The sequence below is a fragment of the Copadichromis virginalis genome, linkage group LG12, assembly GCF_057382275.1.
Source record: "Copadichromis virginalis isolate Kocher_CV1m ecotype Utaka linkage group LG12, C_Virginalis_male_GT1.1, whole genome shotgun sequence".
NCBI classification, from domain to species: domain Eukaryota; kingdom Metazoa; phylum Chordata; class Actinopteri; order Cichliformes; family Cichlidae; genus Copadichromis; species Copadichromis virginalis.
In genome coordinates, this window is record NC_140629.1 from 4246531 (window position 1) to 4273437 (window position 26907).

Genomic DNA, 26907 nt, shown 5'->3' on the forward strand with positions numbered 1-26907 from the left:
CTGGTCATTATTTGACATCTGGATAAATGTTTCATCAGGCAAAATGAGTTAAAATAACACCAAATTACAGGGATTTGGTTCAGCTTATGGAAAACAGTTTATTTTTTATTTTTTGACAGACATTAATTTAGTCCTGAATTCCACACGTCATGTCTAAATCAGACAGAGACAGGAAGTCAGTGGCATTCGCAGCGCACTTCCTTTCCTCGGATTCAACTTTTGTTGACATTTATCAAGAACAAAAAAAAACAAAAACAACTTTAACAGACTTGCTTTTTTTTTGGGCAAACAACCGCTTGTTTTCTAGTGTTGTGGCAGATGCTGAGGTGGGAGACAAGTATTGCGACAGATCTGGAAATGTGTGTAAACAAGGAGCTGAGTGCATTTGTGTTTTCTTCGTGTGGCGCAGGATTGTGACAAATTCCAGAGCAAGTCTCTAGTGAGTCCCACTCCTTTGGTGTCAGCACCGAGCGGCTGTCTGTGCGTGATGGAGCCGAGAAACGCTGAGCACCGTGGCCTCCCTTGGGATGCGTGCCGAACAAGATGTCGCCTGTCAAGCGGGGAGCATTTGAAAATAAATAACATCAATGATGATTTCAGTTTACTTGTCACGAGCGTGTGCGCTTTGAGAAGTGATGCCATCACTCTGGCTGGAATGCAATCTCTCCCACCCCCAGCCTCCTTCAGAGACGGGCCTCGGCTGCTGTGCACTCCATTTCCTATTCAGATTCGACATCGATCTGTTGGAGGCTCTAGATTATCAGTCCTAAAAAACTGCAGGACGAGACTTGCAGTGATCATTCATTAAAGCCACCATAATAACAAAAGTGTAGCCCATTACTGAACGTATCGAGGGCTACTTACATTACCTTGATAATCTCAGTGCATGTAATAAAACTAAATTACGCGTGTACTATTGCGCACAAACAGAACAATGCATTTTCCATTACCTCCAGCAATACGTGCAGCTTTAAGCATATTTGCATATTCTTCTAATCTGTATTATATTGAATTATTATGGAAAATTCATAGTCCCAGTGCAATCATCTGTCAAATGATGAGTCCGGCAACTTCGGTCTTGTTCCAGAACTATTCCAAGGACAATTTATAAGCCTTAACTGGAATTCAATTTGCTCAATAATTCAAAGCAAGAAGACAGGTGAGACAATGCATCAGATACTCAAAAGTGTGTGTGTGTGTGTGTGTGTCTATGCATTCATTTGGCCTCAGCACATTGGAACGCAGCCCAGCAGGGGGGCCTGAACCGATTGGAGTCTCAAAAAAGACCAAAGAGGACTTGTAACACAAAGAGTTTCATCTCAGCTCCTTAAGGAGAACCATCTGTTGTAAGGCAGCCTTTCTTTGACTCTCTCTCTCCGTAGCTCTACGCTCCGTCGTAGGTCAAGAGCAGGAAAACAAATGTGCACTGTGCACATGTGTCTGTCTGTCTGCCATTCCTTCAGCCAGAGATTACATATCAGAATGTTCTTTTGGCAGCACTGCAAAAGAGAGGAGGGAAAAAAAAGATCCCCAAGGTATGGAGGCCAGATCTGACTTCCTTAGAAAGGCATCATAAATTGTTTGCAGTGTGCTCATCTCCTGAAGACTGGGGCTCATCTCAGGAGATTTAAGACAGCAAGGATGGGAGGTGTTGGATAAAATGCAGAGGGACTAGAGGAGCTCAAGTAAAATATGGATATGGTGGAGTGAATGATGGAAGTTTAAGCCTCTGGGCTGACAAGCCCAGCAGAGGCGACATGTGAACGTGCTTGTTAAAGCCTCTGTGTTGTTATTTGGAGGCATGACCACTGACTAGACGCACACACACACATGCACACACACACATGCACGCACACACACACAAAGTATCATTTGAGGTTATGCTTATGTGTGTTCAAAGCTTTGTATGTGCACTCAGGGAGTGCAGACGTGAATTTATACACGTCAGCATGTAAATGTGTGCCATGGTTTTTCATCGGCCCACAACCCCGTCTCCGTCATCCTATTCTCTAGCTGGCCTGCACAAAGTGAATCAACCTCTTGCTGTGCACCTCAGAGCCACATGCCTCTAATGCCTCCATGCGTTTCCCTCTCACTCAGCACATACAGTGTCTGCCTTTGATTTGAGGCTCGTCTGAGGGTCAATCGATCACAGTTTAAAGGCCCCTAATCAGGAACAGGAAGGAGGAATGAATAAAATCATACATCATGCTTTCTGGGCGCTGGCCTCCTGCTATTCTCTTTGCAATGCTTTTTCTCTCTCGTTCACTCTCTCTTTCCTGTCGCTCTGCCATGACTGTTTTTTAATGTCTAGGAAGAACCAGAGGGAGAATATATGTGAATATATACTGACACACACACTCTGCTCCTGATGCATAGCAATCTGTAAAAAACATTTCTTTTGAATACTTGTTTGGACCTATACCATCGTCTTTAGGAGACCCAAGCGTTTTATTCAGAACACGTCACAACGATAACAACATGTAACCTTGCTAGGTTTGCCAGCCAAGTGAATGGCATCTTAAACACACTACCAAAAGTAATATTACCCCCATCTTCCCCGGGAAGCTCACCTGAGAGAAATTAAGTATAATCCATGACAAGCGAAGAGGCTTACGATGTTGGTGTGCAGATAGACAGAGGGGAAGAGAAAGTGAGAAGAAAAGAGAGCAGTACAGAGTACAAAACTCAGATGCCCCCCCATCATTTGTGGCCAGCCTGAGCCTTTTATCTATGCCTTCTCAGATGGAGTCATGTTGAGAGTGGAAGGCAGGAAGGAGGGTTAATGAGCGCCATTGACTGCTATCAGCCTCAACAGCGACCAGGCCCCTGGCCTTTATAAAAGAATAATATCCTTTCACCCTAATTAAAAGGCAATGCTTTTACCTGAAGGCTGACCCCTCTGAACTTGCTTCCGCTCTCTCTTTAACAACCAACGACCCCTCTCATCACTTTCAGTCTTTCCAGGTGATGTGTGGCCCCCCCGTCTCTGTCCACATCCCAGGAGAATGGTTAGCTGGAGTTGATGTCATATATATTCCTTGACCATCATGTACCAGTCTCAAAGATCAAAGTTAACAGTCACACAGAGTCAGAATAGACAGTTTTTTGTAATCAGGCTACATAAACCCTTCTTCTGTGCTAAGCACTCTTAGAATTTATGGAACATTTTATAAATTAAATTATAAAAACTAATTTAATTCTGCAATGGCATCTGATTTTCTTTCCTTTTATGTGAGTTTTAATTAAAAAATGAAATAATATAATTCAGGTTTTCATTTTGACATATAGGCATTTTATGTAGATATTAAAATAAAAAAGGAAAAGCGGTTTTTAGTTTGAAGTCAGACTTTGATGTACAGTGGACAATATTCAATGATAATTTCAATTTGACGATTACACACAACAAATGAGACAATCTTCCATCCAAACACAGCAATGTTGAGGAAACGATACAGTGACGTCGGATTTTTCTAACAAGTTAAAAATTTAAATAGTTTTAAAAAGGTTTTTGATGTTTTTTTTAAAACCTTAACTTGCTTGACAGCAGAAAATATTCTGTTTTACAATTTATTAATATAAAAATACAGATCTAAAGCTGAAAAGTAAGCCTGTATAATACAGTGATGTAGATAAACTGTTTTGGTTTTTGCTTACAGGAAATATGTCAGCATCAACAACAGATTACAGATAACTGCTTGCTGTGCAGCACTTTATTGTTAGATGCAGATAACTGGTGCAAGATTGGATGGACACATCTACAACAGCAGAAAAACTCTTTGAAACTACAGGGACTTTTGAAAATTGTATCTATTTAAAACAGATTATCTGCACAAACATGTGCTTATTGCAGGTTTGTGGAAACAAACTATGACCCTGTTATTTTACATCCTGTAGAAGATAAAGATTCCATCTCTTCTTCCTTCCCCTTTACTGTTAAACTGCACACTACAGCCAGCATGTTGTCACGTATTGATCCTTAGCTGCCTCTTGGCTAGTAAAACATCACTCATACTAACTTTCCCAGTTTGGGCACTGGTAGCCTCCTATAAACTCCTAATGGGTTGGTGTGACTGATATATAAAGTTCTAAATAGACAAATCTATCATAAAACCAGCTAGCTGGCTAATGCTAACCATGCAACATAACCAGTGTTGGGACTAACGCGTTATTAAGTAACGCGTTACAGTAACTACGTTATTATTGTGGTAACGAGCACGGTAACTAGTTATTATGCCAAAATCAGGAACGCGTTACTCGTTACTGGGATTTAGATAGGGTCGTTACTCGTTACTTCGTGTGGTGGCATCGCGGAGTTTCCACAGATTCAGTAACATTAGCAAGTGGTGGAGGCCAGCAGGTGGATGAAGGAAAAGGGACGCAGAAGGAAAAGAGACCCGAGGGGGCCGCCGGTCCAAGTGTGAACTGAACTTCAGGTAAGAAGTTATGACCTGCAGTCTCTCTGGGTCAGATATGAACCAAGCTTAGGTGGAGTTTATTTTCGTTATTCTGACTTTTTCCGTACTGCGTGCTAGCTAGCATGACGGAGTTTCTACACAGCTGGGTGGGTGCTATGAAGTTAATGATGTTGAACCTTATTTTGTTCATAAGTTATTAGAGTTGCCAGCCGTCCCGTCTGGTATTCAGAGAAAATATTACGCGTTTCTTATTGAGGTGAAAAGGAACAGTTTGTCCCGTAATTCAGCTACAATGAAAAAGGCACAAAGCTGGAGTTATTCTGTGTCTTTACGCTGCACAGCTGCCTCTTCTCTCATTCTCCCCCTCCCTCTCCCGTTTCTACTTCAATCATGAAAACTGATCAGTGATCAGCTGATTGGCTTTTCTCTCTTGTTTGTTTATCGCCCACTTTGCGCCGAAAGAGGAAACCAGCCGATGTCGCGCTAAACAACAGCAGCACGTTTAAGCTTGATCAGCTGTTGTTAGAATTTATTTAATATTAATTTCTAGTATCAGCTGATGTTTGCTGGAGCCACAGCTGTAAACCTGCTGGTCATGATACGGTTTGGATATGTGGTGAGAGGGAAACATGAAGATGAAACCAGGAGATGTCCTTACTGGATCATCAGAGCTGAGCAGGTGATGGAGAAACAGGTTTACCTTTTAGGTGACATGAATGAGTTGAAGGGAAGTTATGAACTGTTTCTGAGAGACAAATAACCCCAGGATCCTTTTTTAGGTAGCTGACAGCTGGTAACTGTGCAGGTGCGGATCTAGCAAAGTGTGGCCAAGGGGGCATGTAGGGCATTAACAGGGAATGGGGGGCACAAAGAAATACTTTACTTTCTTATTCTCATTTAAAATGTCTAGCTTTTAAAAAATAATTATCTGAATCTTACAACAAACGATTGATAGATTGATGCATATATACCATCAAAACAGTGAACATCACTGTCACAACAGTGTTTGTTTTCATTCAAAGGCTTTATGATTTTTCCTATAATGGTGGGCCAGTTTCTAGTCAAAATGCCCGGGCCAATTTTCTGTCCCAGTCCAGCCCTGTATGCAGCTCATCTGCAGTCTGGTGTTACCTACATCTTCCTATTCAGAAGGCAGAATTTCTGAGTTCTGAGTACAATCGAAAGCACTACGACTGCAGTTTTTGTGTTGGATGTAAAAGGCGCACATGACTCTGTGACGTAGGCTAGAATCATGGCAGCAGTCAATGACGGTCCAGGCGTGGGATTTCTCTCGTGGAAATATGCACGTTATCATATCCTTTCTATTGGTAGGTGGCACAGTGCACTTGTGGCAAGTAAGCAAGCTAGAAGACTGGCAAAGTTATGGAAGAAACACATTAACAAGAGAATTCTGAGTAAAACCAAAGTTACTTTCCCTAGTAACTAGTTACTTTGAAAGTAACGAGTAACTTGAAGTAACTGAGTTACTTTTGAGAGAAGTAACTAGTAATGTAACTAAGTTACTATTTTAAAGTAACTTACCCAACACTGAACATAACAGACAGATAACAAATAATCCAATCAGACATCTAACATGTATCAGTTAAGGTGATGTTGGTTTGGAAAGACTAACAGCACAATAGCCTGTTTGAGAAAATAAAATGTAGCAACATACCATCGTCAGTGATGTGTGACGGTCACATTGCCACATGTGCTTTTATTGTGAAAACCAGGGACAAATCTTTCCTATCCAAAGAGAGGAGAAGTCTTTAGACCACAGTGGGAAAGAGGAGGTGATGTCAGAACTAAAGACTCACCAAAATCACAGGAATGAGAGACTGCATTTTTATTTTTATTGACACCAAAGTACAAGGTGAGATGAAACAGTCTGAGGGCACTGTATCACTGCCTGCATTTGTATATTGTCCTGGTTAAGCCATAAACAATTTCAATGTTCAAACTGTTAGAAATGGTTGTGTAAATCTTTGAATTAACCCCTGAATACTGTCCAATGTACAGAAAAGCATGGCTTCAAAACAGCAGCTTTCCAAGTATGTGGAAATAAAAATGGAAATTGGATTATCAAAATTTCATTTAAGTTTTTACTCAAACAACACAAACGTGGAAAATAACTGACAATTCATTTTCTAGTTTATCACGTCAGGTTTTTACAGTCCACCTTTGGTTCCTACTGTCCTGACTGCTTGTGGAATTGATTGACTCTGCGGTGGTACGGGGTCTCATTGGTAATTTGGGAGACTGTCCTATCAGATTACTGAAGCAGGAAAGTGAGGCCCGTTCATCCCTAAATTTCCCATCATCGTGCCTCTATCGCTCTGTCTCTCTTCCCTTCAAAGTACGATGCAACAAAATAGCCGCTGCAGGCATTATTAATGAACTAGAATGGGCAAGAAGGGAGGAGCTCATTTCTTATTTATGATAAGCTAACCAACTGGCAACCTCCCTGACAGTCCTATTAATGATCTTTAGAGGCCCTGAGGCCATTCCATCTCGCTCGCTCTCATTTCTGTACCTGTCTTCTTTCCTTGCTCACATCTTGCCAACCTGCTTCCCTCTCTTTGTAAATCCCCCATTCTGGCCTTCATCTCCTAACATGGCAGGATTGAAGCAGTGAGGGAGTGGAGGGGTGGGAATGGGAGGTGCAGGCCTGTAATTTGTGCTGGGGATTTAGACATTACAGGGGGAAAAAGGGCTCTCTTGGGACCAGGCAGTTGATCAGCCGTGGCCCTGGTGGAGCAAGCCAGACAAATAACAAATGACAGCTCTGTGATTAAATCAAACCTTCTACTTTAAGTGTTGAAGTATCTGCCTGTCACTAACAATCTAGGGCTTGTTAAGGCTCCCTCCTCCCCCACTTAAGAGCCGTGCCTCCCTCTTGCGGCACAGTCCCATCAAGCTCCTCTCCCCTCCTCAACACCACCACACCCACACCCACACACATCCACTACCCCAAAACACATCAATCAAACAGCTCCCTCTGGACACCCTCCCACTTCCTCCCTCCATACTCCTGGCTAGCCATCTACTCTCAGGAGATTGAATAAAGTGACAGACACACACACACACACACACACACACACACACACACACACACACACACACACACACACACACACACACACACACACTCCTGTATGTGAGAAAACCTCAATATACTCATAAAGAGATGCTTATAATACTGCGACATTAATACAAAATGTACATCATGACTACTGCAGCAGTGTCAAATTATAAAATTATCACTATATGTCTGAATCCCCATTCAAGCTTTACTGTACTGCTGAGACCCATAACAGAGCAGCACCTTATACTAGTTCACAGTTTCTTACCTGACAAACCAACAGAGATATTCATCAGTGTAAGAGCTCATTAGAGAGAACTTTTATAGTTTTGGTTTTAACATTTTGGTATACAGTGTCTAAATCCCGAATAGGGTTATAATGCTGTAATGTGCCCCCCCCCTCCATGGTGTAAATAGGGCCAAATATTACACTATTCTGTGCTATTTCAAACTAAAACATCGGGGTGACCTTTACATACTCATAATGCACTCTAATAGCAACAGACATCTAGCTACCATTTTCAGTTCACTTCAGTTCAGCTGATACAAACACAATACAAAATTGGCCGAACAGGCAGTCAGTAAGGAAGAACCTCACGGACGTTCAGCTGTGCTGGTTTCAGTCCTTTGTCCTTTTATTTTTGGTCTTACTTCATAACCTGTTGGAATGAATCCAAACAGCTTCTGATTACATTAAAACGCTGCATGATTCTGTGCCTACCTATCTCTGCAGCCTTTTCACACAACATTAACATCATTATGCCTCGTGGCCACAAAAGCTGGCTACACCGGGGGCCAGCACGCTGAGAGTCAAATTGCGGCCATTGGGGGGAAGAGTTGGGGCCTCTGCAACATTTATGATTTTCATCACTGCTTCCCTAACTCCATCAGCAGATTTTATTGTCTCCCAGGGTAAATGGAAATGACATTAACCCCTGTGGTGGGCTTATATAGCATTAACAGTGAAGGCAACAGTCCCTGGAATAGCAAACATTTACAAATCCCATAACTGACTAGAACGAACGAGGAACAGGAAGAACTTGGCCAAAGAAGTTAGCTGACCTTATAAAAGGTCTGGCTGCAGTGCTCCCTGTTGGGCAGGCTGTTAATGTCTGAAGAGTCACATGATTTAAGGCTAAATTAGTATTCATCACACTAGTCACAAGCCATTAATCTAATATCCCCAACATGAAATGATATGCAAATTGCTGCCCATTGTAATGCTGCACCATGTGTCAGTGCTTCAAAATGGCCACTGCTGCATCTACATCAAAAGCTCTGCAAAATTAAAAAAATATACAGCGGGGCAGCTAACTCTCCTCCAAATGAATGTGGATAAATGTAGATCAAAATTGCCTGTAATATATCTAAATCTTATTAGTCAGCGACTAAATTTCCAACTTAAAAACATGCTTATCCTGCAGATACAGGAAGAACCACTGAGGAAATATTGTTCCTACACAAGTGCAGGGTGCAAAATACCCCTTGCTTGTGAGTTGTGGTATTACTTCAGGTAATTCCCTTTGAAAAAGGCTTAGACTTTATGGTGTCCACCTTAAATTCAGTTAGGATTCCAGAGTGGTTTTCCAGATGTGTTCCAGATGTTTCTTTTTAGACGGTGTTGTTACTAGCAGAACCTGGTGAAACCATGCTAATCCACAAAGACGGTGCTTTTTGTTATAACACTAAGATACTGAATAAGACTTTTTGCACATCATTATTTAAGATTTTTATTATCTTATTAAGTAAAGTTGCTTCTAATACCTGATTTGACTTTGCAAGACAGTCTTTTACTCATTTCATTTCATTTTCCTTTCATGTGGCAAATTGTCTTGAAGCATGTCTATTTTTATTTAATGTTAATCAAATGCTAATTGCTTTGTCTTATTAACTTCAGAGGGTGTAAGCAATGAGCACTCTATGGTATGTATTGTTTGTGTACAGCCTGTTATTTGTTCATAGCTATTGCCAGACAGTATAATATGATTAAATCAGAAAAGAAGTTGATTTAGGTTCACTGTATTCAGACAGATCCTGCTCAAAACGTGCTGAATGTTTCTCTCACTGCTGAATGGAGAAGAACAGAGTGAGAGGGCATATCGAATGAAACTGGACCACATGTTTGTCATTCAAACATGCTCTAGTGTCTAGAAACTGTAGCCCTAGTATACACAAACAAATCGTTCCACATTGTACTGTGCATCTTTCCATCTGCACCATAAAGTCTTACAGTTGTAAGCATTAGCCACTCGCTTCTCCTCTGCTAAAGATTAATATACATAAAAATAAAAGATAAAAATAAAAGCACTTTAATGTCGCTGATTTGCTGATGATGCATGCATATGGGGTAAAACCATAAAGGGATGCACTGCATTCATCCATACACTCAATGTACTTAAATAATTATTTGATATAGACAAAGTAATATAGCTTCTGGATTATAGTCTGACAACATATGTCTGAGGTCTATATCCACTTGTGAACACATCAAGTGTTACAGGATGTGAGTCTGCCAACACAAACAGTTTACATTACTTAGACATTGTATTTTCACCCCTCGCCCTAGCGCGGTAAAAGGACACCAGCGGACAACTGTGTCTGGCGGCGTGCCTGGTTTGGGGCCGAGGCCAGGGTCTGAGCTGTGTCGGGGAATATGCCTCGTGACAGATGCTCGGGAGACGCGGGCCATGGCAGAGGTCTACAGAGAGCAATTAACACAAACGAAGCAGCTATGTCATTAGCTGGTCTTTATTAACCTGAGTGATCAGTTCAGAGGCCATTAGTCTCCAGTGATTGGAGACTTCCCTGGTTGGCCTGGACCATTACTGGAGTGATACACAATGTGGTGAGACCCTTGTTGTTTTGTCAGTATTGTTTTCCTCTTGGTAAAATAAGAAATAGTGGAGAATTAGTGCTTGCTTCTGATATTGCAGAGTGAAGCAGTTCATGTCAACTTCCTGTCATGTTAACATTTTTAATAAACTCCTTAATTAATCAAACCCAAAGGTTAAAACAATTTGGCTCTAAAGCTGTGGACCAAAGAAGGTCAAAGGTGAAGTCTCTTTGTTTGAAGACATAAATTGCTACATTCAGTAACTTACTTTAACTGGCATACTACTCTGCTGTTCCTCTGACTGCTACAAATGTCATAATAAATTGGAAAAAATTTAACAGGCAATCATAATAATAAAAAATCTGCGCTCAGCAATCACATCAGTCGATTCGATTCGGATTCGTTTTCACAACTATCTGAAGCACATGGTCTACTCAGCTGTGGCTCGCCTGGTGGGAATCATAGCACAGAACATCCTGCTCTGTGACTCATCTGATAACACGGGCTGGCGGGGGGGGGGGGGGGGGGGGGCGGTACACCTTCCTTCTCTGACCTGCGTTGCATGCTGGGAAAGAGTGGCCCTGTGTGTTGTTCCTCTCTTTTGCGCGGGCCCTGGGAGACTTCCCTGCTAATGTTCTCCTCCTGTTTTACAACAGCACTTCCTGGAACAGCCCCCCTACTAGTCATCAGATGCTACATTAAGGGAGCACTCTGAAGTCTTCCTCTACCACTAAGGGCCCCTGATAAATAACTTATGGAGGAGAGGATTCAAAACATCTCTCCTATTACTAGCCTCGATTCATTTTTTACAGTCCCTCGAGCCTCCCATCTGTCCTGCACTTCAAACGCATCTGAATGCTCAGAGATGCTTTGCCTATTCTATCCTAGGGGATCCGTGTGAAGGTAGAGAACGAGGAGAGAGGTGGTGGGGATATGTGTGTGTGTGTGGCGGTGTGCTGGGTTGAGAGGAAAAAAAAGAAGTAATATGACAGAGCCAGGAGCTTTGAGAAGCAGAATGTGCCGAAAGCATCTCTCCCATCACCTTCCTTTCTGACTATTCTCCGTGGAGGGGAAGAAAGAAAGCATTTGAAGGAGTGGGAAAGAAAGGAGGGGGGAGGGAAACATTTGCGGCTGAAGCGTCATGGTCCGGCTCGGAGCTGTCAAATTATGACACATCCAACAACTCAGCTTCCTCTCAATCGCAATTACAAATTAGTCCATTAGGCTGCCGGCTGCCTGTCCTTTCTCTTCTCTGCGCTGGGATTTATGCGTGTCAGTGTGTGTAGACCCGTAAGGGTGGGCAAAAGGGAGGACAGCAGGAGGGAGGGGACCTTCCCTGGGTAGAAGATGGCAGTTTTCAAGTCACATAACGAGACAAACAAGCAAACCAACAGTTGTAATTTGATGTGATGTTGACAGTAATTGTCTTTGACGCCACGGATAGGCGTGAGGGTGGAATGGGGGCGCGGCAAGTTGGCCTTGAAGTGGTAGTTATGGAATATAAATGGGGACAGCTTGTTTTCAGAAGGTAGGAAAAGCGGTGTATATGTCAATTTCTGCGAGGGCATTAAAACGCCGCTTCAGTCAACCACCCTATCAGCTTAAATGGATTTTAAATTAGCAGTGAGAGCATGGATAACAACATATCTCAGCGGAAGAGGGCCCACTTTTCCCGAGTGAAAGACATAGATGTGACATGTATAGATTTTGAAGGAGTTAAGACGGCTTTTAGCGATCCCTTTTACTGATACCATTGCCTTTTCTCAGCTTGTGAATGAGGCCTATTCACATTTCAAGCAAATTCAATTTGAGCTCCAAATCAAAGACATGCATTAGGCCACTTTAGTGTAAGGTAATATTAACTGACTGAGAGATATTTGGAAGATGACAATCAACATCACTAGTAATTACATACAAATATAACATGACTTTTCCACCCCGTACATGATCAACGTTCGTCCCCACATGTGCATTTATGAAGCCTCAGCATGACTTACCTGAAAAGGGTTTCATTACTGAACACGCTCACGCATTTTGCACTGAAACTAGTGCTACAGATTACTAATCGTGCAATTTGAGCTTTATTGGAAGTCGATCCACACTAAATCCAACCATTTCTGCTTTTTAGCCACTATTGAAACCAGTTATCACAAGTCAAAGCCCAGATGAGCATTTCTGCCCTGAACAGCACCCTGTGTATTTAAGTATAGACATAACCACGGTGTCTCGAATTAATAAGGTCAGCCTCGTTTTATTACTCGGAGAGTAAAGCTAATGAAATCATACAGGAATTAAGTTGTTTAAGGGGTAAACTCTGGCTGTAGGGAGACGATAATGAGCACGTTATGTGGGAACCCCCTACCCCTGTCCTCCCACCTCCTCAGTCTACGTTGAGCTAGTAACATCCTGCTGGTTCACAAATAAAGGACACAAGCAAGTCTTTTAAAGGACAAATACTGTGTGGGGGATTTGGGGGAGCCAGGGTGAACTTAACAAGCAGGGATCTTACAGATTTAAAGGTACTGCTAAAAATTTATGGAGGCATGTTTGGATGAGGGCCATGCTGAACAGCTTGGCCAGCTGAGCAACATCACAGTGGGATGCCTAATAAGCCTTGCACAATTTTTCACCCCATATTTTATCAATAAAAAAGCAGTTTAAACAGCCTCCCCTCGAACCGCAGCCGCTGCACTGCCTGCCATCTGGAGCCCTCTTTCATTTTATAATCCAACTGTCATTAAAATGCTTCTTGGCAGTTTACAGCTCGTTCCCCCTGTGCAGATGTGGAAGCGATCTTCAGACGGGCCTCACTGATCAAAGTGTTCACTGCTGTCAGGCAGAACACTTACCACCCTCAGGCTACCTTCCAGTCCTATCTGGACTTAATACCCCCCCCCCCCCCCCCCCCCCTATTTTTTATTTATTTCCACACTTCTGTATTTATCAGGTGCACCACTCCGAGCAGAGCTAAGGTCAGCTCCAGAAGGTGGCTGTAGGTGGGGTTGTGAGGATGCAGATTGTGCTATCAAGGTGCTTTTAAGCAAGGCGTGTGAGCTCGCTGTTTTCTTTAACAAACAATTACAGGGAAGCCCAGGAAATCTAAGTCAAAGCAAAGTTATCACCTTTGCTGGCAGTTTGGTGCAACTGAGTTGAAAAGGTTTTCAGATCCAGATCAAATCAACTTTTAGATAAAAAGCAGTAATATCTGTTCATTACTGAGGACATTAGCTTGTTATCAATCATACAGAGAAGTGCTTGGAACAGTAATTCTATTCGCCATTAGTACTAATAGTAGTTTGTCGAAAAATGCGCACATAGAGCTGGGCGATAGAATGATAACGATACGTATTGCGAAATAACTTTTTCTCGATAGAAAGGTTAAACTATTGCGATAGACCTCATCTCTCTTGTCCTCTTAAAAAAAAAAGAAGAACAGCCAATCCAAATTAACTAGCACAGAGCCGAACCAATCACAGCCGCAGCGTCACGTCACATGACTTGTTACGTACGGCACAAGTGCCAAGCCGCACATGTGTATTTGTTTGGGAAGCAGCCAGCCGCCGTGCCGCCCGGGTAATGGAGGAAATGAGTGCGCCGACTAGAGAAAAATCAACCGAGAGCGTGACCGAAGGTTACCGAAGAGAAAACAGATGATGGTTCCAATGCCGGAGAGATTGTTGACCGGAAGAGCCACAGAAGCTCCGTAGGTGAAGGTAGGAGTAGCGCGCACTGTAAATTGTGCCGAAAGCAGGTCTGGAAATACAATAAAGCGGTGCAGCTCAATATCTGACTGGAAGCGCTAATTCGTCATTCGGCTTTTGTCAGACTAACGTAACTGTTGAAACTGTTTGAAAAGCTCAGCTATACAACAAGGAGAGATTGAGAATTTCCTTTTAGTTCTCAGTTTATTTGATATTGACAAAAGTTAGTCAGTTTTGTCTGTTCTTCTGTAAAACAAACTAAGATTTATTTTTAGAATTAATATTTTGTTTCTAAGTGGAATTGACAGTTTAGTCTGTTTCGTTTGTTCTATTTTGAAACTTAAACGCTTTAGCGGCTGCCTTTTGTGTAGTTTGCAATATTTGCCTTTATTTATCTGAAAAAGTCTCATGTTCCTTAAGTACATCTACCCTGTTGAACTTATTATGGGAAATAAATATTTAAATAAAAACAAGCTGCTGATTATTTCACATTTTACTTGTGAGCAACGGCACATTTAAATCTTACAAATATAGTTATTTGGCTTATATCGTGATAGATATCGTTATCGCCTGAAATGAAAAAAAAAAACCATATCGTGATATGAAAAAATCTTATATCGCCCAGCTCTATGCGCACATTAGACTGAACTTCGTCAAAACATGCACAGTATTGTGCGGCTCAGTCCTGCTGACATGCGAGCATGATTTAATCGCTCACAAGCTAAAACTGTGCACACAACACAACAATAATAAGCGTGAGCTTTATAACATAATACGAAGCGTTTCTGGCAGCAGACACAAAGGTGATGGCGGTGGGTCAACCCGTTGGCAGCGTCCCTGTATCATATCACTCTGCCACATTCACTGTGTGCACAAGTTTGACTTGTAGGCTGCCCGGCGACCCGCGGCCTCCTCACTGATGTGGCACGGCACACATGGCGTTAATACTCCAACCGGGTGTTGATTGAGCTCCCCTAAAGCCAGTGACGCATGTTGCCTTTGTTTGGCAGCCGTCCCGGTGTAAGAACTGGGGCCATATTCCGCCTGTCAGTGCCATGTGTTCGCTCTCCTCAGAGCACAGCGGCTGATGCCACTCAACCACCAGCCCCCTACCTCCCACCCTCTGGCATCTCTGTGGGCACCCCAGGCCAAGCAGGTCTGCACTAATGAAGTCAAATTAATTTAATGGATGCCCATGCCGCCTGTGTCGGTGGTGCTTGGCAGGGAGACCGTTCAAATGCTGGTCGATGTCTGTAGCTCCAAAACCTCATACATATCCAAGAGCTGGTATACCGCTTCTGTGTGTCAAGCTGCAACTGACAAGCATATCAGCTTCAGTTGTGCCAATGTGCCCTGCATGAAATTGGTCTTCAGTGCCCACAGAAACCATGGCAGGCAATGTTCCACAGTTAACTTCAGAGACAGTCCAGGTGTGTTCGCTAATTAAAGCTTGACAAAACGATACGAAGAGGGAAAAGGAACTGGCAAGTGAGCATGAGTGACAGCCATCATTAATGCCTGCTTTGCTCTCCCCCCCTGCTTCCACATTCCTCCTAACTTTTAGGAAAGACATAATTTTTTATTTCTCCTTCAATCTTTGAAGCCCTGTACCTCGTCCTCTGACTGGTGCACATCACAGACTGCTTTTGTGCATAGGGGACTGCCATGGCTGGGGTTTCTGGTTTAATTGAAGACAGCAGGCCCCTGTTTAGGCCTCTACTCTACGGGGCTCTCAGTTTTCCACATCACATACACATTCGCCCACGGAAAGTTCCCTCCAGAGCCGAAGTGACGCGAGGACCTGCGGCGCTTCAGGTCTGGCAGTCACCAGGCCGTCCACAGGCATCTGAGTGTTTAGATTTACTCGGTTAGCAAAAGAACGATGGTATATGTTTCTCTCAGCCGGTGGGAAAGCTGCTCACTGCTCACTTTCTTTATTGTCCGTCATCACCATTATGAGGGCTGCAACTGATCCTTCCCATACAGGTTGTGAAACCTGGCCTCAGTATGTAATTGAAGATTAAATAAAGAGCCTCAAGAAATAACTATAGCTTGGGACTTTTTTTTAATACGTGTTGATATTTCTTATAAGATTTCTATAAAAAGTGTGTCACACAACATTGCTGACTGGCTACTTTTTAAAAGGAACAGGAGCTCTTATTTTCCTGCAGCCACAGTCAACCTAAACTACATTTAATCATTTTCAAGGGCAAAGAGGAGACAAGTCTTCTTCAGGGAAACATTACCCAGAATGGTACTGATTCCTAATAACAACAGGGAATTCTATATTTATCCCTGAATGCATATGTCATTTGTTGTGAAGGAAAAGTGAGTCCTCTTGCATTAAGCGGCCTCGTGCAGACAAGCCAAGGCTGAGACAGAGTCTTGGTGCGCCAGCATAAACGCACACAAGTCTGTCTTCCATTTCCAGCCAGAAGAAATGTGTAAGTAATTACAGTCCAACCATGTTTATTGAATAAAAACCCACTTTGGCATTATGTTTATGCACGATCAGAAACGCTCAAATCCTACATCCACATACACAAAAACATTTGTGTCTTACTCGCTTCCCACAGAACATCTGTATCCAATGTGGAGTCAATTTTACTTTTATTACTCATGTGGAAAAATGTATATAGTGCTTGGATTGTTATTCAAACAGAGGCCACTTGAAAAACAATGATTTCTGTGCCATGTGGGTTTGGAGCAGAGTGGACACACACTTAGCACAGGGTTAGAGAGTTTAGCCGCATGCTAAAGGTTTTGTCACACAAATGCACTGAGATTACTTCACTTCTGATTAAGTGACTGTTGTAAAAGCGCATCATTAGAAGCATATGACCTATAAATAAACCTCAACATGACTTAATTTTAATTATTTTCGAAATAATTAAATTGTGGGTGAAGCTTCCAATCCAAGCTGAAATCTTCTTTAACTTACAAATGCAACTATTAATTAAAAAAAAAGTTTGTTTTTCAAAATGTATACTGCTAAAAATATTCTCTACAAACATGGATATAACAAATAACGCAGTGCACTTATAGCATTATTCCCAACAGATCCAAATACTTTGATGCAGTACCAGTTAGATGCATTGTGACATCACAGCTGGTGTAAAATCTCACAACTTGTCTTGTTTGATATGGCGTGCCATGCTTTCTCTATTACCGTATCATTGAACTGACGAGATCGCTAGCAGAAAATTGTTCAATCGAGCGTTTCACCTGGCCGTTGCTGAAAACTCTTCTATTACAGAATCGGAGCTCTCAGGTGGGAAAAACAGTGTTTGAAGAAAACCGCCTCTAAAAATGGATCTAGTCCGGGTGGAAGAAAAACACATAGCAAAACCTGGTGTTCATCGAGGCAACAATAATTCCCCCAATAACAATGATCACAAGCTGTTGAACATGGCTGAGTGGTGACGGGATTTTCTTTTTTTTCAAAGAGCTAGCAGAGCACTGCTGTTCCAGAGACAGAGGGTAGGGTGTGTGCTATGATTTTAACAGAACAAAGGAACAACTATGTTCTATTAACACTCTCTGCCAACACAAACAGCCTCGCTGAAAGACGGCAGTAAGTGAAAGAAGATTACAGTCTGGATGCCATGTTATGTTTTCATACCTCCCTTGTTCTTAGTGGCTGACGTGGTTTTGGTTGCCACAGACCTTCTATTTTCATCTGCGATGCCAACATCTGTGCTAACCTTTAAGAAAGAATCTGGACCGGGATATTGGATGCCACATCGGTGATGCCACGGCTGCGTTGACTGTCCCTGCATTGCTGTATGACATGCATTGCTAGTGACAAGCTGTCTTTGCTGATGTCAGTTGGCTGTGTCTGCTGGCTGGCCCTGCAGAAACTCCAAGTCGTTCTCTGTCATCACGCCTCTTCTTCCCAACATGCACTGGGGCTGGTTTTCACCGCAGAGCGTGCCCTTAGTATCACTTGCTTCTAAGCTACACAAATACACACGCATCATATGCTGCTAAGACTAAATGTGTCCTTCTTCACTTCAGAGGCAAATCAAAGTGAGCTCTCTGATAACTGCATACTTGTGCACTAAATGTGCAACAGATGCGTTGCTTGAAAACCACTCAAAAAAAAAAAAAAAAAAGAAGCCTGCAGAGCTCATATGAGCTGGAGCTGACCATAAATGAGAGCATGTTGCAAACAGCCCAATATCAATCAAAGAGATAAGTGCTTCCAGGTACATTGTAACAGCTAGATGTAATAAACATCATGAGACCAACTAATGAAGAATATATTTATTTCTGGCCAGTGTACAAAGCTAAAAGTCAGAATTATTTTCCTCTAAGAAGCTGATTATAGCATAAACTAAATCTTAACCTTAATCCATAAACTCACAGGAAGCTTTACATCCAAACAATACTGAAATTAGGGGGAATGGTTAATCTTCTGATTTGAATGTTTCTCCACATTTTCCACCCTTTTCTGCTTTTTGCCAGAAAGCGAAAACAATCCTGAAAGGAGGAACTAACTGACTAAGAGGAAGAAATGAAGGACGCGGAAGGAGAGAGAAAGACAAAAGCAAGAAGAGAAAAAAATGACATCTCCATATTAAGGCCTGTGTTGCCGGTGTCAGTTCTAATTTCACAGTGCCTGTGGGGAGCTGAATGCAACCAGTCAGCTCTGGTCTCATCTCGTTCTTCCTCCATTTTAAATCAGGGACGATGATTCCCAAGCTGGGGGGAAAGGAATATTACTGGCAAATTGGTTTTAGACTAAAGATGGTGGCGAGGCATTCTGCTTTCTCAGCTCTTTCCCAGGTGCACTTAATCTAATTTCATTAAAGAGATGAGGACGGATGATCACTTGTGTCGAAACATTAAGCCGGTCCATTTTTTCCATCCATAAAAAACGCTCAGGTTGTCAGCAGCCCGGTGCATGCCCTGTTTGTTATTGAATATGATGACTCTTGGAGACCAATCTAGAGCTTGCAAGGCACTGGGAGTTGAGTGTGGAGGCTATATCTACATGCATATATATTACTATTGGCTTCTTTCCTTTTTCAAGATGGTGACAGAGGAAAAGATGTAAAGAATGAACAATGGAAAAGGCAATTAAGAAGTAGCCAGTGAATGAAAAAGACCAGGGACAAGAAGAGAATAATGTTAAAACAATAAGAGAGGTGAAGGCAATGGTGCTGTTAACATATATGGTTTGATCCCCATCCAATCCTCCGGTAATGTTGTGCGAGTACTGCCAGCTTTACAGGACGTAACCTCCAACGCTTCAGTTGGGAGGATACCACCAGCCGACGAGCCATTAATGATAAGTCGCTGAGACGTGGTGATATGGCATTCATTCTGCAAACTGCAGGAAGATATGGACGTAGAGGGGGAATTAATGTGTCAGTCAGAGCCCATGTGCTGGCCTGGTAGAAGAGTACACCAGAGCCATAAAAGAACTCATTGACAGGATGTGGTAATGGTCCTCGGAGACTCCCTCGGAGACAGATTCACTTTCTGCTGAATGACTGCTCGGCAAAGAGGACCAAATAGAATTAGCTGACCGGGGTGTCCTCCGCTGTGTGGTAGTGTGGCCATTGAGGCTGCTGCATTAATGTTTCGCATACAGGCCACTATAATATTTGCACAGGAGAAAGAATACCAGGGAAATTGGAGGAGCTAGGGAAGATGGCAAAGTGAGGCCTAATGGAGATAGGATGACACTCCAGGAGAGTGCATGAACAAACTGAGAAGGGATAAAATACCACTCTATTTCTTTCCATGGCTCTCCAATGAAAGAAAATGATGTCCTGACTTGAAGTACCTCAGATGTGTCAGAGACTGGCCAGTTTGGAAAGTTCATTCATTGCAGAAGGATGGAGGCAGAAATCAGTAATACTAAAAGACGGTTTAAGTTAATTAGTAAATTGCTTAATATCACTGTCAAGTGATAAATCAGCAAAAAGAAACAAGAAATCCATGAAGTGGTTAGGAGCCAGAAAGATATTACTGCTGGTGATATGAGGATTTTGATGAGTTGTTGGGGAAAAGAGCGTAAAAAATGTGCTTGTTTACATTTTAAGTACATGTTGTTTGCTGAAGGTTTCTTCCTGTTAAAAGGGAGTTTTTCCTTCCCACTGTCACCAAGTGCTGACTGCTGGGGTTCTGTCTATTATTGTAGGGTCTTTAGAGCCTTGAGATGGCTGTTGTTTCGATTTGGTGTTATAAAAATAAAATTGTTTTGAAATTCTTTATACAATTTCACCCAACATTGACCCTGTGACTGCACACTAATTGTCCCATTCTACAAGCACAACCAATCACTCAGCCCACTTTCTGCAGAGCTAAGACGTGTTCTGGGGCATATGAGAGCATTTTAGCAGCTCAAAGTATTTAGATCCAGACTTAACGGTGAATGATGTTCTCATGTGTGCAGCACAGTCTCACGTGAATACATTTAGTTTCTGTGTTGCTACGCTGTTTCTTATTTAAGCTGTGGTTACTTTCTTTGCAAGCTTCAAATTTAGCATAGCTTTGTGCAAACACATTAACCGTTGCTTTAATGACAGTAAACACAGTGAAAAGACTGTTCTACTTAAGAATTCCTAATTTTGTGGGTTGTTTTATGCCTCTGAGGTGCAGGCATATGACGAGCCAATATCAAGGGTATATTATATAAAATCACACTCAATACTTCTCATTGTCAAACATGACATCACATGACAGGCCTCTCAACAAACACTGGTAACAATGTGAACACTATACCAAGATTCTGATTGCTTGTTTCATCAAGGCAGGCCCATCTATATGAAGCTATTTCTTAGGGCACCCTCGCACTTAACTAGAAACGACTGGGCAATTGCTAAAGATTTCAAATCTGACATGCTCTGGAAACACGCCATTGGGTGCTATATCAAAGCATTGCTTTGATGCAAGCGAGTTCCACAAGGTGCAGCAATCTAAACTGACTTTGCTGTAGCAACTCGTCAGTGTTATTTAAATACAGTGTAACTGATTGCACCCTGGGGGCACACCTGGAAGCAATATTCTAATTAAGTTAATCTGTGAAATCCCGACAATGTGGGTGTTCAGGTGCCTGGTAATCTGATGTGAAAGGAGCCTTTGTTTTCACTGGAAAGATTCGGGAGGAGCTGGCACCTGTTTTAGCAAAACGTTGCAGAAAATTATCACTGTCGAGTTATCCTGAGTGCAGGCAATTACAAATGACAGTGTTTGTCTTTCTCCTCATGGAACCCAATTTTTACACCGTCATATTTTTTTCCTGCTTTTGGTGATGGCCTGTCAAATTATTTTTTCCCCATTCTTCTCCCTTCCTCTGCAATTTGATATGGATGATTCGCAACTCTCATCACCTTGATTATGGTAATACGTGTTTCTGAGGCAATAAAAAGGGCAGGGCTGCTATAGCCTTTATCCAGATGTTCTTTTCTTCTTGCACGCTTGGAAAACACGTCAACACTAACAGAGACTTTTCAAAGAATCCACAACAGCGAAAGAGCGAAACGTAGTTTTGGAATTATGCCATTGCTCTGTTACATTTCCTGTTGGCTTTAGGAGAAATCTTTTGTTTACAGTCAATACCTCTGCTCGTGGGAATGGAACTTTACCACTACTGGAAGAACAGAACACTTTAACACTTATTTTTGAGGCCCCCGTTTTTACTTATCTAATAAAATTTTTTATTATTATTATTTTTTAGTTTCATTCTTCAACAAGGTAGTTAGATGATCATTTTTCAGTATAGTCCTGTGTGACTAGCCAGTCCACAATCAACTATGGACTGGCAGTGTATGCATACATTTTAGGTTCTTGTGTTCCAGTGCTGCATTCCTACCATATGTTGCTTGCTGAAGTCAAAATAATATTAGCTGGCAGCTAAAAAAAGGGGAAAAAAGCCAGGTTTTGGATTACTGCAAACAAAAGTGAATGCAGAGACCCATAAACAAGCAGCAACTGAAGGTGGCTGCAGTGAAGGCCTGGCAGAGGCTCTCGACAGAGGAAAACGAATCATTCACTGACTCCAAAGCGTTTTCATCCCAGTATTAAAAACTATCTTTATGTTTAAAATGTTGTTTTATTATTTTTATAAAGCTCTTGTTATGTGTAAAAATGCACATTAGTTTCATCTGAACTTTGCAGTTCATTTTATTCTACCTGAAAACAACAAGCATGTGAATATTGCTCCCTATCACTGCCACTAAGATGAGTCAACTTCAGTGTGTGAACGAGAGGAATAATAACACTGACGACTCTTTCACTGTACATATGGGCAAGTCAGTATTGCTTTAATATAGACTTGACAAAACATGAAACTTGTACTTAAAAAACTTAGAACTGAGAATGGAAACTAAGAGTTGAGACAGACAAAAACAAGCTAGCGACCACACTGAAGCCTAGATAGTTTGACTAATAGTAACTTTCACAAGTTGTTTTCACTTGCAGTATTACTTTGCTGCTTATGGATTAGGATTCACATTGATTGTTCAGGAAGATGTCTTTTTGCACTAACATCTACAGAAATATGCACTGACTATGTTTCTCACAGTGAGAGCGCAAACTGGTGTGCAATAAAAGTGGCATTACTATTTTTCCAGAGATTTCTCAAGCTAAAACACTTCCTGATGACATACTAATGAAAAGTAGTCTGAGAAGAAGGTGAAGCTACAATCTGGCTCTTGGACTGTGAAATAATTGGCACGAAATTCAACAATCAGACTTGGCAGCAGTGTCTAACAGTCTACCATGTCTTGAATTGCGTCCCAGTCCACAGACAGGCTGACACATAACCAACAACACAGAAAGACAGCTGAGTTTCTGTAAAACTGTCAAAGTGCTTCTTGATTTTTCTCCTGCCCATCTTTATGTTTAGTTCTGTAGTACCAAACTTTTTTTTTTTCAATATTGAAAATTAAAACGAGTCTCAAGTAACCGAGAGGAAACAAAAACCCTTAGAAGGAAACACTTCCTTCTACTTTACTTCCCTCTCTCCTCCACCCACAGTGTTGCCAGGGAGCCGTATGGAGACTGACAGGCCTGCTACATCTCTCTGTCGTGTCAACTAGCTCGTGCCCTCGGTTCCTCCTCGCTTAAATGAAGAGATAAAAGCCTATTGACTTGCCAGGCTACAGTTAATGCAAATTGGGCTTGCTATCAATGTATTATTTATAGGGAGAGCTGCAGACATTTCCACAGAACTGGGAGCTAAGCTTACAGGAGATTAGGCATGCTATCAAATTCATTTACCAGAGAGTAATTGCTAAACTGTGCAGGAATTAGGATGCGTAAGGTTCCCCAAAGACGTTTCATCTTGTAACCAGGTGCCTGCCATCAGCCAACCACCTCTGAGATGATTACAAACACTCAGAGGTGAAACTGATAGACTACATCTGTCAAATTGTGAACTGGTAACCTGATGACAACGCTTTCTGAAGAAAATCAAGGTGTTACTAGTTAGCAGCACAACTAAAGCATATTTTAAATGAAATTGTTGAACGATCTTGTTAAACATTCTGGTTGTAACTTGTAAATCTGTCATTCATCATACTGAAAATAAAACACACGCGTTACAAACTCCGGCTGCTGTCGAGTAACTTAGAAGCAGATAAAGGTGTTATGTGCTTTGTGAATAGATTAAATGCAGATTTTACTGCATGCAGCACACACTACGATCTAAGCTAGGAGGCATATGTAGGAAATATTTGTGCATAAAGTGTTCCAAAAATAATAGGTACCGCGTCTTTTCATAAAGAACAGAAAACCAACACTGAAAATCAGTGTCTTGATGTGCAACATTTTTCTTGTCACTTTCATGCTCCGTACGATTCAAATGATCAACAGTGTTGGGACCAGGCGCAGTTGCTTTTTACCCCCTTATCTTTTTTTCGCTAACAATACACTATGACTATCTCCCCTTTCTCAGTTGAGAGCTCAAATTTGTTATTCACAACTCTCTGATTCTTCATGCGCTGGGTGAGTAAACACAGGAAAAGCAGTCTTACCTTGTCGTCAATGTCACTCTCGCTGTCACACTGTAACAGAAAAGAGACAGACACAGGAAATATAAGGAATTATTCATTTGGCTCCCCACCCCAGTAGCATAATCAGTGCAGATGTTATTTTTGTGTGCAACCTCTCATTCACTGTCAGCTTTCAGTGCAAATGGCAGAGGATGAAGAGGGAAAGGAGAGTGCGGTAGTCTGAAAGAGGTTTTTTTCAAGTTTCAAAAGGAGCACAGTGGCACAAAACGCCTTTCTGGTGTTTCTGTCGCAAATTCACTGCTTTAAATTTGCAAAGGATGAAAATACTTTGCACGGGATTCTATTATAAAGAGTCTGTTTAGTGACTTGGCATTCAGCTGCAGCTTGTCATTTAGCCTTTTAAGTGTGCTTTAAAATTGGACGATAGCATCTCAAGGACACAGAGAGCGTAGGTTCTTTGAATTCTCCAGCACAGTGCCTATTAAGTGTGGTATTTCAAATCCGTGGTGTGACAAACCAGTCTTTAATTTGTATGTCAGTCTTCTACAGGGATAAAGGAACTGAATAACAAGAGAGGTTGTGTTCTGAAATGTACCTTGTTCTAGCACAGCTAAAGGCCAAATCACCTTCCATTCAGTCAAGAAGAGAAATGGTTTGTCTTCAGCACTTCAAATTTCACCAATGAAATATGCAGTGATTGGGATCAAATATATCAAAAAGAGTAAAAAGAATATCAAAGAAAAAGATTTCAAAAAAGTCAGACCTTGTCACTTTTTGCAAACAGATGACAAGAATGCTGCAAATACCAAGAGCCCGGCCTTTTATTCCTGGTATGTTCACCGACACAAAACTCTTTTTGGCAAATAATAAAAACATGATTAAATACGCACAAATACGGGAAATTATTTTCACCTTTACTCCGGAAAAATGTGTTAAGTTAAGGTAAAGTCAATAACCCTGTCTAACAGCATTTGTTTGATTTTCTTTGCAACATTCCTGAACTTGTATGCACCTTACGAGCTCCTGCGTCTAACATTCGCTCGTCACGAACGGCTCCTGGCTGGTTACACCTCAAAGATGGAGAAGCTGTGGAAACAGGAGTGGCTGAGCTGCCTTGCCAGGCCCACTGGACCTCACAGCAGGATGCATGAGGAACAGAGCAATTCAACCAAAGAGCCACATGGAGAAAGGATGACGGTGAAAAAAAACTGCCTTCAATCTGTCAATTAAGTCCCTGTGGCAACATATTTAAGTGGGCCCTCTCTATTTTGTTTGACTCCCTTTCAAAGTGGAGCACAATGAGGAGGGAGCTGTGTCAATGGAGGCACAGTGTCCTTTTGTCGTGAGCGTGGTGGGTCCAAATGTATAATTAAGTAACGAGAGTAATCAGAACAAGGGCTCGGTGGCCAAGATCTCTCAGGAGAGGAGAAAGGGGGGATGTGTGTGAGTGTGTGGGTTCAGGGGTGAGTCCATGCCCAATAGCTTAGCTACTAGGCAATGCCAATGGTTGGTAGGAGTCCTTGGCTGCAGAGTCATCACTAACAACTCTGTAAGATGTGTGTGTTTACTTATACCAGACATGCAGGAAGAAAATACACTTGTTGGAGGGTATAAAACAAGTATGTGCTCTGAATAACAGAGTGTAGTCATGAACTGTCAAACGCACTGCTTAAATAGTACACACAACGACACCACAAGGAAAATAGTCTTTTCAATAAGTAATTCAATATAAATAGTGGTAAGAATTTTCCTGCCTTTTGATTATTATTATTAACCTTTATTTTACCAGGAAAAGTCCCATTGAGATTAAAAACCTCTTTTTCAAGGGAGTACTGGCCAAGAGGCGACAACATGACAAAATTACAAAGTTACATGGGATTCATGTCTATATTTCTTCTTTTTGAGCAGTTTACTGGTGGATTTGCTCATGTGCTCAGGCTGATCCTGGTTAAAAGGTCCACTTGTAGCTCAACGAAACTTTCAAGCTTTACTCTTTGATAAGATGTAAAAATCATAGTTAAATCAATGAGTGCAGAGATCTGCGATTTCCACTGCAATGTGCAACAGCTTGTAAGAGGTTTTTCTCCTGAACAGGGCTAAGCTACTAGTGATATACAACTTAACCTATATCTTGATCACATTACTACAAATTCCAGGCCTTTGCATATACGTTCAACAACTAGAAATGATATTTTTTCTGCTTCATGTGCCATTTACATTTATATATAACATAATACTTTTCTCAGTGTAGATGCCTACATTTACACAGATGTGATGAACTTTAGGTAAATCTCAAACACTTTTTTCTCTGTTGTTTAACTGAATAAAGTCTGAAATTTTCACCATCTGTAAATTATTCTACTTGCACTAGAAAGAGCTGCTTTATATAATTCGGAGAGCAGGTTAAATCCAATAGATGTCTTTGGGGATCTGTCAGTACGACACCACACATTTCAAAAGCAGAGACCACCAGACCTTAACACTCTAGGATTAACCTAAAAGATCCCCCCCCTCCCCCGCACACACACAAACACACACACACACACACACACACACACACACACACACACACACACACACACACACACACACGCACACACAGACACACAGAGTACTTAAACAAATGAAAATATTGGACACATTTTTATACAAAATATCTTCTTTTCTCTTCTTTGAACTACTGCTTGTCAAAAGACAATCATTACAAAGTGCCGGGCATTAAGAAGAGAAAGTGGCAAAGGATTCATGTCAATCAGTTTCCATTCAGGCTGTGAATTCCAGACAAATTAATTGCAATCCATTTCTATACTGGTAGTTAGGAGCACATCACAACCTGTTATCATCACCCATTTGTTCCCTCAGAATTCTGGTATTTTACCACGAAGAAATCACATTCAAAACAATG

General features: G+C 41.7%; 1 protein-coding gene across 10 annotated transcripts in view; it reads right to left on the reverse strand.

Annotated features, from left to right (window-relative positions):
• fbrsl1 (fibrosin-like 1) overlaps positions 1 to 26907 on the reverse strand; it is a 288396-nt gene that overhangs the window by 66508 nt on the left and 194981 nt on the right. For all 10 annotated transcript variants that reach the window (XM_085474425.1, XM_085474432.1, XM_085474424.1 and 7 more), the window contains one exon: positions 24024 to 24053. In XM_085474425.1, the coding sequence (XP_085330551.1) occupies positions 24024 to 24053 (30 nt within the window). The remainder of the gene's footprint in view (positions 1 to 24023; positions 24054 to 26907) is intronic.